Source organism: Nelumbo lutea, chromosome 2, assembly GCF_056320005.1.
Source record: "Nelumbo lutea isolate HS-2025 chromosome 2, American lotus-T2T, whole genome shotgun sequence".
Lineage (NCBI taxonomy): Eukaryota > Viridiplantae > Streptophyta > Magnoliopsida > Proteales > Nelumbonaceae > Nelumbo > Nelumbo lutea.
Window position 1 is genome coordinate 74,678,171 of NC_142685.1, and position 12,303 is coordinate 74,690,473.

The window sequence follows — 12,303 nt, forward strand, 5'->3', positions numbered from 1 at the left end:
AGTCCCCATTTGATGCATCTTTTCGCATGGTCTTTTGGCTGTATAGAAGCTCGATAGACTGTGTTGCGGTCTTTTTCTGTTTGGTTCATAACAGATCTAGCCGCCAAAAGATAATGTATCAAAAAAACATGAAAAACCTAAAATGAGCAAATTTTGAGAAACTCCAAATGGATCTTTTTGTATCTTTCTTAATTTATTATCGCACGCATGCGATAGTCAAACCAGTTTCGGACTGTTCTGAACTTAATGAAAAAGCTCAATACGTATTTTAGTTATTAGAGCTACGAAAAGATATTTCAAAAAATACTTACCTGTATACTGTAAAGGGTCTTGAAGGGCTGGTAAGAGAGACGACAGAGGCACAGAGCCGCCGGACGCCGGACGCAGCATAGACCGTAGGTAGCCAAGTTCCTCTCTCCTATCCTTTTCACGCTGGCAGGACTTATCTTCTTTTCTTCTTTTCTGTTTCAGATCTCAGGCGCTGAACACTTAGGTCGGACGCCCTGTTCTATTGGCGGGTGGTGGGAGAAGACTAGAAGCCACCAGGTTAGTTCCTCTCTCTCTCTCTCTCTCTCTCTCTCTCCCCTCACTCACTCGCTCACTCATTTTGTTAACTCTTTCTCCTCTTTTTTCAGTCTGAACATCGGACTCCAAATCCTATATCACCAACGGCCCAATCCAACAAATATATCAATGTAAAGTGTGGCATGTGAACTCTGTTTCAGTTCTCTTTTTTGATAGATAGAGATTAATAGAACAATCTGATTCTTATTGAATCAAATTTGTAGAAGCATTTGATTTGTTTCAATTCTCACATTGTTCTACTATTACTTTTTTATGAATCAAATTATTGTATTATATTTTTAGTATTAATTGCTCTGCAACAGCTTTTCTCATTGAACCCTTTATTCAGATTGTTCTACTTTAATCCAATACGAATCGGATATCACATAAAATAACTGGATTGAATTCGAATTTATATGTCATGAATCCATCGGAGTCATACCGAATTCGAATCTATCGGATTAATGCAGCTCCATATTTCAAAAACAATAGAATACAAGGCAAAATGTTTCTTCAGTAAGGGTCTGAATTTTCTTTTCTTTTCCCCTTGTTTCTTTCAGGTACTGACCTTTTACATTCAAATGGCGATGATGATGCAACACATATCAAGGAGAATCTCAAGGCCTTTGACCTTTTCAATGGCCAATCTCCTCAACCATCCCGTTTCTTCAACACAAAACCACTGTTTCAGTAGCGTGCCTCATAGAACACATCTCCGACTTCAGAAATTAGTTATTCCAGGTGATTTCCTGAGGTGGGGTTCTCTTGGTTTCTGCAGAAACTCGAGATTTGCTACTGGGTTCACACCTCTACAGCGAAAACCATTGGATTCAATCATGGACCTTGAGAGGGCAAAAAACCGCTCGCCTGAGGATCTGGTTTCCATCTGGGATGATGTAAGTCTTATTACCTTATTCTATTTATGGTGTTGCTCATATGCTCCTGAAAATGTAGTCCAATATTTAACTTTCCAAATATGGGTCGTTGTGCATTCCATTTTGTTTCTTAGTTCAATAAGGATTTCATTAGTTAATTAAATTGTAAAGGATGCTGAACAAGTTTGTACAGAGATTGCAGTTAGAATTTCCTCTCGTTTATTGGCGATAACTCCTCTTGTTTTCTAAGAGTGCCATAGCAGTCCATGTCTAGTGGTAATTTTGAGTCAGTTGGGTGTGAATCTGTGTGGATGGGCAATGCTACAAATGGGCTGGAGGGAATGAATTAAGAAGTTGTTTGTTGATTTGAGAGGCATCTCCATCCCCTTGCTCTGATGAGGATAGTTGCCGAGAAAGAGGAGATTAGAGACCCTGAACACTGGGGGAACTGTATGATTGTTAAGATCTAGAGTGATAAGCTAGGAGGGGTGATAGGATTGAAGGAATTCCTGTACAAAGCATTGCTGGAGGATGCTTTGAAGGTTTTGGACCACAAACTTGTTCCTTGTTTGATTTCATAGCAAGTGTGCCTGAAATAAAATCTATAAAGGGGGTCCTTGGAATTTCAATGGTGATGCCATCTTGATGAAAAATGACAAGTGTCGATTCAATCATCCTACACCCTGGATACTTTAGATGTATGGGTGCAATTATAATCTCCCCCTTGAAGATCTAATGGTAGATGTTGCAAAAACCCTTATGGAGTCCTACTGATCCTGGAACTTAAGATGTGAAAGGATGGTGCATATATTCACCAGAATCATAGTGAGAATGAATATTTCCACCTTCTCATCAGGGAGATCCAATATACACTCCTTAACGGAGATAAAAGTCTGGTACAATCCAAGTGTGAAAGGTTACCCGGGTTTTGTTGTTTATGCAGGAGGATTGGACATGAAGTAGAGGGATATTCAATAAAGTTAGATATTTTTGAATCCATTGAGGAAGTCAAATCTGATGATATGGAAGAGGCTCTATGGAGTTTGCTGGTTGAAAGAATCTCTTTTGAGTTATGTAGTATCAATGGGCATAGCAAATATTCTACAAATCAGGAGAAGAAAAGTGGTAGAACATCAAGATATTTTCAGAAGTCCATTTGCACTGTTGGAGTCAAAGTCCACTGCATCAAGAGACGTTCTGGATGAGGGAATTTATGACTGCCATTGCTGGTTGCCACTTCTTGATGCTAGTTCAGGAGAGTAGTGTTGGCAAGGAAGATGGACATATTTTTCTTTTACATAATATTTCAAACCATGTAACTGAAGCTGAAAAGGATAGGGAGGATAGATAGGAAATCATATAGCTTCAACAGAAAAGTATGGCGACAATCAGGGAGAAATGGAGCTACCTACTTTATATGATTATGAAGGTAGTAGGATGGAGAAATATGTTTCACCAAGTAAGGTACTATGCATGGAAGCTGGGCTGTCTGTGGCTGAATATAGACTTAACTTGAAGAGGTCTGAATGGTTGATGGGCTTTGACTGGGAGAGACCAATAAGGCAACAAAACTGAAAAGACAAGTAAGACAGGGGAAAAAGTCTGAAGCAAATGCTATTGTTTCATGGACTAAGTAGGCAGGTCCAGTACTGCTCCACTCAGCTGAATGAGTTGTTTGGCTTGGAACTGTCAAGGGGGAGGGAACCCTTGACAATTTTGTGTTTAAAATGTCTCCTGAGAAATCTCAAACCAAATATATATTTGTTTCAGAAACCAAGAGTGTCAGACAAATCTAAAACGCAGCTTCGTTTTTGTCATCAATACTATTTGCACAATTTTCCTTCTTTTTGGGCTGACTTAGCATTTGGGTGGGATTGGAGAAGTGGTTAGATATTGAAATTACATAACTTTATTTAAATCTTATTGTGCGTAGGGTGAAGAATTGGCCCGCTTATGCTCATTGGGATCTTCTTTGTCACTATGATCACCCAAGTATTGCTGGTACATAGGAGTTTGGGTTGATATTTGTAGCTATTGCTTGAGTGCTTCTAAATGATGATGATGATAGGGTCTGATTTGTCTATTTATAGTTTGTTTATTTTTAAAGTTTTAGGGCCATTGGATACCTAGTTTAAGGGTTATTGAGTCTTCTTGGAATTAGAATAGGATAATGACATTTCAGTATATTTTTTTTTTTGAGTTCTACTAGGATTCTTATGAGTCTGCAGTCTATAAATATGTATGGGCGTTTAAACAAGGATTGATCAAGTTTATCCGAGTTTTTAGAGCTTATGCTATTTCTGGTGAGTGATTCCTATGCCATAGTATGATTCTAGGCACCCCATGAGTGATTCTAAGTTTTCTCTCTTTCTTTCTCCCCCTATTTTCTTTCTTATTCCTTAAAGAAGCCATACAGTCATCAACAGCCATAAATTTCTAATCAAAGGACAACCGTTCAACATTTTCCAAGGATTGGATTTGAACTAGTCCTACGCTGGTTCTGTTCAATGCAATCTTTTATTTTTTACTTCCAGCTAAGTCCGTTTTGGTCTGCCCCTAGCTCTTCTACGATCACATTTTCTAACAAGTGTTGTAGATGGTCTTCTATGCATGTGAGCAAACCATCTCAATCTGCTTTATCTCATTTTATCACCCATTGGAGCTACTCCTAGGTTCCTTTGCATGATTTCATTTTTAACCTTATCCTTCCTGGTTTTACCACTCATCCATCTAAGCACTTGCATTTCTGTCACACACTTTTTTTTGGACATGCTGTTTATTAACTACCCAACACTCTGCTCCATACCTAATACTCTGCCCAACACACTCATTTTTTGGATTTGAATTACAAAAGAATGTGGTCTAATTGACATTGGTTTAAGACTTATAGAAGAATGTGGTTTAATTCACATTGGCTTTTGTGGTCCTGCTTTCACATGGCCAAATTTGAGGGCAGAAAACAAGTTGTTTATGAAGAGAATTGGCACTTATTTCAATGAAGTGACTCTCACTATTTCCTTTTACAAGCGTAAAATACCTACTTGCTGTAACTACTAACTAGTGGCCACAGCCCATTGTTCCTAAATTTTATGAAAGACCAGTTGGAGGCTGATCATGAGATTTGAAGAGAATTGGTTTAAGGAAGATGCTTTTTATGATAATTCGTAATGCATGGTCACAAGCCTTGGGTCCTTTCCATTTGAAGTGTATGAAAGTTAAGGTGTCTACATACCACTAGGCCAATTGCAATATGGTGACATCACAGGAAATATCAAGTGTTTGGAGCATGCTCTTCTTAAAGTTCAATTGATGCCCAACAATGAACTGAATGTGCTGAAAGAGAGCTATAGAGTTGAGAGGTGGTTACAATGTTAAGGGGTCTACTGGAAACAATGATCCGTAGTCTAGTGTCTCTTGGATGGAGATCTTAATATGTGGTTTTTTCATATTACAGCCTCTAATCAGAGGAGATGCAACAGTATTCATTGGTTAAAAATAAATGATGGTAGATGGACATCATCCCCCTCTGAGATTGAGCCTACTATTACATCCTTCTTTAAAGAGTTATTTACTGCACGAACCCAGATTTTAATGATTTTCATCTTATGGATAGAACCCATGTTCTCATGCTGTAGGAAATTGATAATTTATGTTGATTCTTGGATGAAACTGAAATCAAAGTGGTAGTGTTCAGTATTGGAGCATTGAAAGCCCCTGCCCTAGATGGTATTCAGGTCTTAGTGTATTAGAATTGTTGGTGCCACTTTAGTGAAGATCTGGTATCTATTCAATCATACAAGAAATGTTTTGACACCCTGAAAAAAATTAAAGAGGTAAACCTTACTCATAATTTAGTTCTTAAGCCCCTGCCCTAGATGTTATTCAGGCCTTAGTGTATCAGAATTGTTGGTCCCACTTTAGTGAAGAGCTGGTATCTATTGTACAAGAAATGTTTCAGCACCCTGAAAAAAATTAAAGAGATGAATCTTACCCTTATTAATTCTTAAGCATGACCATGTGGAAGAAGGTTTGAGCAGATGTCCTTCATAAAACTGTTGTAAAACCATCACTTCTGGATTCAAACCACTGATTTATAAGCTTATTTTTCCTTTGCACAATGCTTTTATGCCAGGTTGACTTGTAAATAATATTTATTGCTTGAAAAGCTTTTCATAATATGAAGCATTATAAAAGGTAATTTGGCTTGTTTCTTGCTCAAACTGGGCCTATCAAAACTCTATGATAGAATTGAATGGGGTTCTCCTTAAAACCCTGGAAACCATGGGGTTCTCTAGTAATTTATGTGATTTGGTTAATGGCTTCATTTCCACTTAAATGGTCATATTGTTGAATGGAAAATCAATACATTTCACCATACAAAGAGGCTTTGCGACAATGGTGCCCCTAGCTCTCTTATCACCATATTTGTTTATTTTGTGCACTGAAAGTTCTTTTTACTCTTTGTTATTGAAGTTGTAATCGAGGGAACTTCATGGAATTAAATTTGGAAGATCAGGTATATGGTTGAATTACTTACTTTTTGTAGATGATTTATTGGTTTTTGGTAAATGCTTTGTATCTAAACTATCTTGCACCAAGGTGCAACCCAGCTTCTTTTGTAGGTGGGCTGGTTAACAAATTAATATCAATAAATCTGCCATCTTGATGCAGCATAGCTAAAACCAGTTTTTTTCAACCTGCTGTTGACTCAACTGGTTGAACCATTTGCACCGTCACCTGGCCATGATTCCAGGTCCGGTTCTACTAAAACCTAGGAATTAGTCAAAAACTGTCTGACCTGAGTGGTTGGACCGTTGGCTTATTCAACCAAATGACCAGGTCATGGATTGCACACTAAAGTGTATGCAAACTTCTGAAGGCCATAACTTTGCGCTTTGATATCCAATTGGGGTGATCTTTTTTTATTTATTTTTATTTTGGGCAACTTTTCGAGATCTATGTGTCTGAAGGGCTGTAGGTGCCTTGCCCTGCTATTTTTGCCAAAAAACCCCTTGCCTCAAATCACAATTTTTAGCATTTTTTACAAATAAAAAATAATGAATTAAAAATATAAATTGAATATAAAATAGTGCATATATTACATGTAGAATATAATTATACATTATATACTGATAAAATGTGTTTATGCCTATATATATGTATGTATGTATGTATGTATGTATGCATGTATTATATTTTCTAATGTGGCACAGTTTTACCCGTTCAACCTGGACGGTTGAACCAGTGACCTGTGACCCGGAAGCAAAAATGGTTCAGCCTCCAGGTCAGTTTTTAAAATATTGGTTAAAACCTAAGTATGCAACTTGAGAATGGTTGGGTATGAAAATAGGATTTTGGGAAAGAGAGTAGAGGGTTAAGTCACAGCCTTGAATTAGAGCCTTTGGAATCTCACCTTAAAACTCTAATTCCAGATTGGAGTCATACCACTTAGTTAGAGGAGTCACACCCCTAAGAAAATGGAGTCATACCACTAAGGCACAAAGTGCTCAAAGAAAATGCTCAATTCATTTATTGCTGAAAATAGATTAGTACATCCCTTTATATAGCCAATCTTTCTTGCTAGTGAAGAAAGTTAGCAACTTAGCAGCTTTAACTCCTCATACATTTCTTAGTAATCAAGACTTCTCAAGATGAGTGTTGGCATTCTCCTTGCTTTCATTAATTCCAAGAAACTCCAACATAACAATACCAAGGTTCATTGAACTTGTATTAATTTCCAATTCATGTTTCAATTTAATGTGTTGGCTGGCCATGGATCTGGATTTTGGGTATGGATATAAGCTAGAGTTATGGGTTTGGATATAGGTAATGTGTATGGGTAATAGACATAGGTTTGGATATGGGTAAAGGTATATTTTAGTATGTTTTTGAGTTTCTTTTCTTCTTGTGGCTACTTTTGTCCCATCAATTCCAGCATCACATCTTCTTCAGCAAAAGTACTCGTACGGAAGTGTGGCTGAGATGGCATCTTTAATGGGATTTAAATGTGAGTGAGAAGGACGAATACCTTGGCTGACCCCTCTTGGGCTGGTCCAAATAAAAGATTGGCTATGTTGGTGGAGAGGGTATGCAGCAAATTAAGGCTGCATTTGGTATTCCTTATTTTAAGGACTTTTCTCCTTTTTGAAGTTAAAAACGCCCCTATGAACACTGAGTTTTTAGCAGCAAAAAGGAAATAAGTCCTTAAAATAAGGAATGCCAAATGCAGCCTAAATGGGTGGAAGTTGAGTTTATTGTCTCAAGTGGGTAGTGGGTAGAATAGTCTAATCAACTTGAATCTCTCCCATCTACCACATGCAATCTTATCTTCTCCTCATACCAACTTGTAAGGCTTATCGCATATGCCAGGACTTCTGTTGGCATGACTTGGAGGGCAAAAGAATGATTCATTTAAGGGAGCGGCATCATTTTCTTAAACCCCAGGGGGGTGTGTGGATTTGGCTTGGTTGGAGTAGAGGAGATGAATGTGGAGGTCCTTTGGATTTGATTGGACTTTGGTCATGCTGGAGATTTCTAATGCAACTGGGTGTCCTTTGGTCAGAAGTCATCAAGGCCAAATATCTCAATTGATTAAATTTTTTGGTACATCAAACAGAGGAGTGGAGGTCCTTTGGAAGGGATGCGTGTTGTTAAATGGAAAGGGATGGAATGTGACAGAAAACCACAGCCCTTGGTTACCATCAAATGTACAAGATCCTTCTATTGCTGCTGAGTTTCATTATGAGTGGAAAGTGGTAGTCCATTGACCATGCCAATATGAAATGTAAAGAGACCTGTATTTGAGAGATATTTGTTGGTGATACTGCAAATTCTTTCTTAGAAATGATATCACCTCTGATACAGGTGTTTATGAGAGATTTGGTATGGACCCTTACTTTTCGTGGTAAGTATACTGCTTTGGGTGTGAAATTAAATTTTAAGGATGCCCCAATGCAGCTCTTGACGTGGGACTATTGTGAATGGTCATTCCTGGAAATATCTCTGGGAATGCAAGTAATATACCTCCACGAGTTATGTTGTTCTCATGAAAGTGTTCTCAGAGGATAGTGTTGACCAGGTATGACCTTTCAAATCACCACTGTTATATGGACCATGGATGCTTGCTTTGTGAAGAGGAGGAGATTCTAGAGCATTTCTTGTTTTATTGTCCTGCTAGCCTACCATGGCCGTTCGGTTTGGATGTTGTCTAAGTCTCACAATGAAAGTCCATTTGCATAGGAAGGTAGAAGATTGGATTGATTGCTGGCTAGAGATTGATGAACATATGCCAAATGTGACGGGCTTGATACTCCTTCATGGTGCGTTTATCCTTTGGTTATATGGAGATCAAGAAATGGTCATTTTTTTAGTAAAGACCTGAAATGGTGGTGATTCTAAATGATGTTGAACTGATATCTGTTTTGACCCTTCAAACTAATCGTGTAGGACAATCCTCTTCTGCATGGCAAAATCACCAATTGAGTTTGTAATGGTAAATTATGGTGCAGTGAAGCATACCAAATCTGGTGTGAGGCTTTGTTATTCCTTGAAACATTGTGATTTATTCATGTGCTAGGTTTATCAAACTGCATTGTGGAAGGTGATTTGGCGATCATTGCAAAGCTTCTGTTGGTGGGAAAATTGTCTCCACCATGGTGCATTAACATGAACTTTGCTGACTGCAGTAACTCATTATCAAAGCCTTCTGTCTGTCTTGGTTTTACAATCCATAGAAATACAAATGTTATTGCTCATAAACTAGCCACATTTGCAGAGTCTTGTTCTTGGGCCATGACTTGGTCCTGTTTACTAGATTTCAATTGTGAATCTGTCACTCGAGGGATGCAAATTGAGATTGTTGTTGAATGAATGAAGTCATTGTGCTTTTTCTGAAAATGAAAATCTTGTGCAGAAAAAGAATTTGAATGAATTGGCAAAACAAAAACGGAGTTTATGAAAGTAAATACTTCATGGAAGATAATTTACACAATGCTGTTTTTATGGAATTTTAACCAGCTCAGACAATGGATGAAGTGACTCAACTTCCTAAATATTTCATTCTAAGTACTGTTTTGAAAGTATTACTGTTGCCAATTTCTTTAGCTTCTTTGGTTGAGCCAATCTCTACTTTGAAATATGCTTGTAAGTCCTGGTTTATAATTTTTTGAAATTTCATACAACTGACTTCTTTACTTGGATGCTATTTCTAGTTATCCATGCTAAGAGGAAGTTGCAGAACTCAAGATATTTCTTTTATTCTTCAATTTCCCTTAGGCCATGTTTGGTTTGAAAGAAAAGGTAGGGAAAGGAAGCCCAAGGTAGGAAACCTATACAAACCTTGTACAGATTTCCCTACCATTCCCTACCTTTTCTTTGAAACCAAACACAACCTTAGGGATACAAGAAGGGAAAGGGTGCTAGTGTTTTTAGGTAATTGGAAAGGGTGTTAATCCAGAGTATACCTGCTAAATGCATCATGTAATTTTTCTCTTGTTGATTTTTAATCCAACCGTTATGCTTACATATTGAATTAGAAACTGTTTGATTGTCTGGTGCATATGCATTGTTTTGGACATGCATCCAAGTGCCAGTTTTGATGGTTCAATTGTTTATTTATTTTTCTATCAGCCATGCATGAATTATAAAGATGGTCATTACCCAATGCTGGTCCAAGTTGTCCCATTTGGGTGTCCCAGCTGTCCGAGTTGGCTCCATACTTTTAGATTTGGGTGGGCAAATGGATCCAAGTGCTAAGCACATACCATCTGAACCCATGTTAAATTGTATTCAACTGTAAAATCAGAACTGATGGAAGGGTTGCTGTCTGTTTTTCTTTCTCTCCCTCATGTTTCAGTATCATTTGGGAAGAGGTCACATTGGGTCATCCATGAAGGCGAAATTGTACCATTTATTGGAGCAAAGATCAAGTACTTGGTAAATTTTATTCTCCTTGGTGCTTTCTATTCAGTCTCGTCATATCTCATTACTTGTTATTTCTGTTTTATTGTTGTAGCCGACATTTTGTCATTCCTTTGTGGAAAGGAAGCGGTTATACAACAATGTTTATTCAAGGTTTGATCCCTAACTTTTATTTCTATCATGTAGATATACATATTCTACCGAGTATAAATCAGAGAGTTACCCAAATGAAGAATCTGTTGTCCCCATAAAAAAAAAAGAATCTGTTCAATTTTTACAAGTTTTTTTTCTTCAATACTTCTCTGTAAATCATCCATTTTTTGTTGACAAGTCTACCTGTATATCATAACTGAAACAATGTATAATATATTTTGATTCTCTGATACATAAGTTGAATGAAATGCACTTAATGCATTTTCTATGAAGGCACTGTTTATGCAACAGACTTTCCAGCGGTTGAAATTGATCCTTCAAAGATAGTGCAAAATTATATATGCTCTTTAGATATACCAAAATTTTCCAGGTAGTTCAGTCTTTTCTGGTTTAATTATATATGTTCTTTAGAGAGAACAAAAATTTCCAGCGGTTGTAATTCCTGTAGCACGTATAGAAGGATCAATATCAACAACAGGAATGGAAACATTGGTAGAAACTCTAGGAGCTCCTTTGCCACTATTATTTTCCTCTTGAAGGGAGGCATTGGGAAATCTTATTTCCTATCTAATCATTTGGGTTCTAGTTTCAGGTTTTGTTCAATGATGATGAGTAGCACTAATTTGTTAAATTAAGAAGGCATCAAGCTACACTTGACCTTTATGCTTAATGCTACAACAGCCAGTTTCTAGTCTAATATTCCCAAATGTTAAGAAACTACAATACCCTCAACCTCTTAAAGATCTGCATCTGTGATTCTCCCTTAGCACTAATATCTTGTTGCACAGGAAATTATTGAAGTCATGATTTTTAACAATGGTAAAATAGTTATTTGATGAATATTATTTTGTCAGGTCTTTACAGTTTTACAGAATTCTAGCTTTCTTGCAGTGCAGATGCCTCACATGCTTTTCACTGGACTCGAGGATTACAAAGCAAGAGGAACTCAAGCTGCTCCATACTTTACTGTAACCTATTACACTGAATTTGCAGAGAGTAAGGATGTGATACTTATTCGTGGGGATGTAGTATTCACTAGCAAGCTTACTGATGCAGAAGCTCAGTGGCTTTTGGAGACCACCCAATCCTTCTATCAGAATGATGTCAGATACAAATTGGTTGAGCGGTTCAACAAAGCGACCCATGAATTTGAGTTCAACGATGTATTACAAGCACTGGAAATGCCTATTGGATGAGCTGTCGGGGTTTGTCCCTCATGGATTGTTGGGGGTGGGTGGAGTTGGGTTTACTCTTGAGATACATGTTTTGATTGCTTTTTGCTGGTTAATAAAGACTTGGAATGCATATACTCTCAAAGATCTCAAAGTTTTTTGGTGTAGCCTCATCCCAGAGGGTTCCGGGTTTCCATTCAGGAGATGTTTTATTTCAGTGAACTATGACAACTTTATTATATTTACCCAAATTATAAATTGGATATTTCTGAACATTTTGATTGAATTGGCAGAATCGGCATCTGACTAGAAAGATCTCTTTGCCACTATCATCTCATAAGTCATAACTTGTGACGCAGGTTTAAATTGGGTATGGATACGGGATATGCCACGATTAGGTATGTATCCCACGATTTGTGCATATCAGTACGATGCGCTTTTGTATTGGGCCATATTATGGCATATCGGTAGATGCAATTCGATATGCACAGGTTCTAAATATCGACATGGGCCGGCGTATCGGCCTGTGTTGGTGCTATTTGTTTTTTTATATTTTACTTATTTTTTTGAAACCGGTTCAGAGGGGTCAGTTTAAGGTCTGATTACCCTCTGGATCAGTG

General features: G+C 37.6%; 1 protein-coding gene across 2 annotated transcripts; it reads left to right on the forward strand.

Moving 5' to 3' along the window:
* Positions 1 to 280: 280 nt before the first annotated feature.
* On the forward strand, positions 281 to 11,958 carry LOC148871540 (ATP synthase F1 complex assembly factor). Of its 2 annotated transcripts, none has more exons than XM_088973280.1 (7): positions 281 to 395; positions 472 to 546; positions 636 to 695; positions 1,125 to 1,460; positions 10,294 to 10,373; positions 10,453 to 10,511; positions 11,403 to 11,958. In XM_088973280.1, the coding sequence occupies exons 4-7, from the start codon at positions 1,146 to 1,148 to the stop codon at positions 11,705 to 11,707; spliced, it is 759 nt and encodes a 252-aa protein (XP_088829406.1). In that variant the 5' UTR covers positions 281 to 395; positions 472 to 546; positions 636 to 695; positions 1,125 to 1,145; the 3' UTR covers positions 11,708 to 11,958. The 2 variants fall into 2 exon arrangements, with proteins under 2 accessions (XP_088829406.1, XP_088829407.1); XM_088973281.1 differs by having other exon boundaries at positions 295 to 399.
* Positions 11,959 to 12,303: the final 345 nt, after the last annotated feature.

Bases quoted from the DNA above. Each gene is read 5' to 3' on its own strand.
- LOC148871540 (XM_088973280.1), top strand. From the start codon at position 1,146: ATGGCGATGATGATGCAACACATATCAAGGAGAATCTCAAGGCCTTTG. The intron at 1,461-10,293 runs GTAAGTCTTATT...CTCATGTTTCAG, and splicing joins TGGTTTCCATCTGGGATGAT to TATCATTTGGGAAGAGGTCA. The intron at 10,374-10,452 runs GTAAATTTTATT...TTATTGTTGTAG, and splicing joins GAGCAAAGATCAAGTACTTG to CCGACATTTTGTCATTCCTT.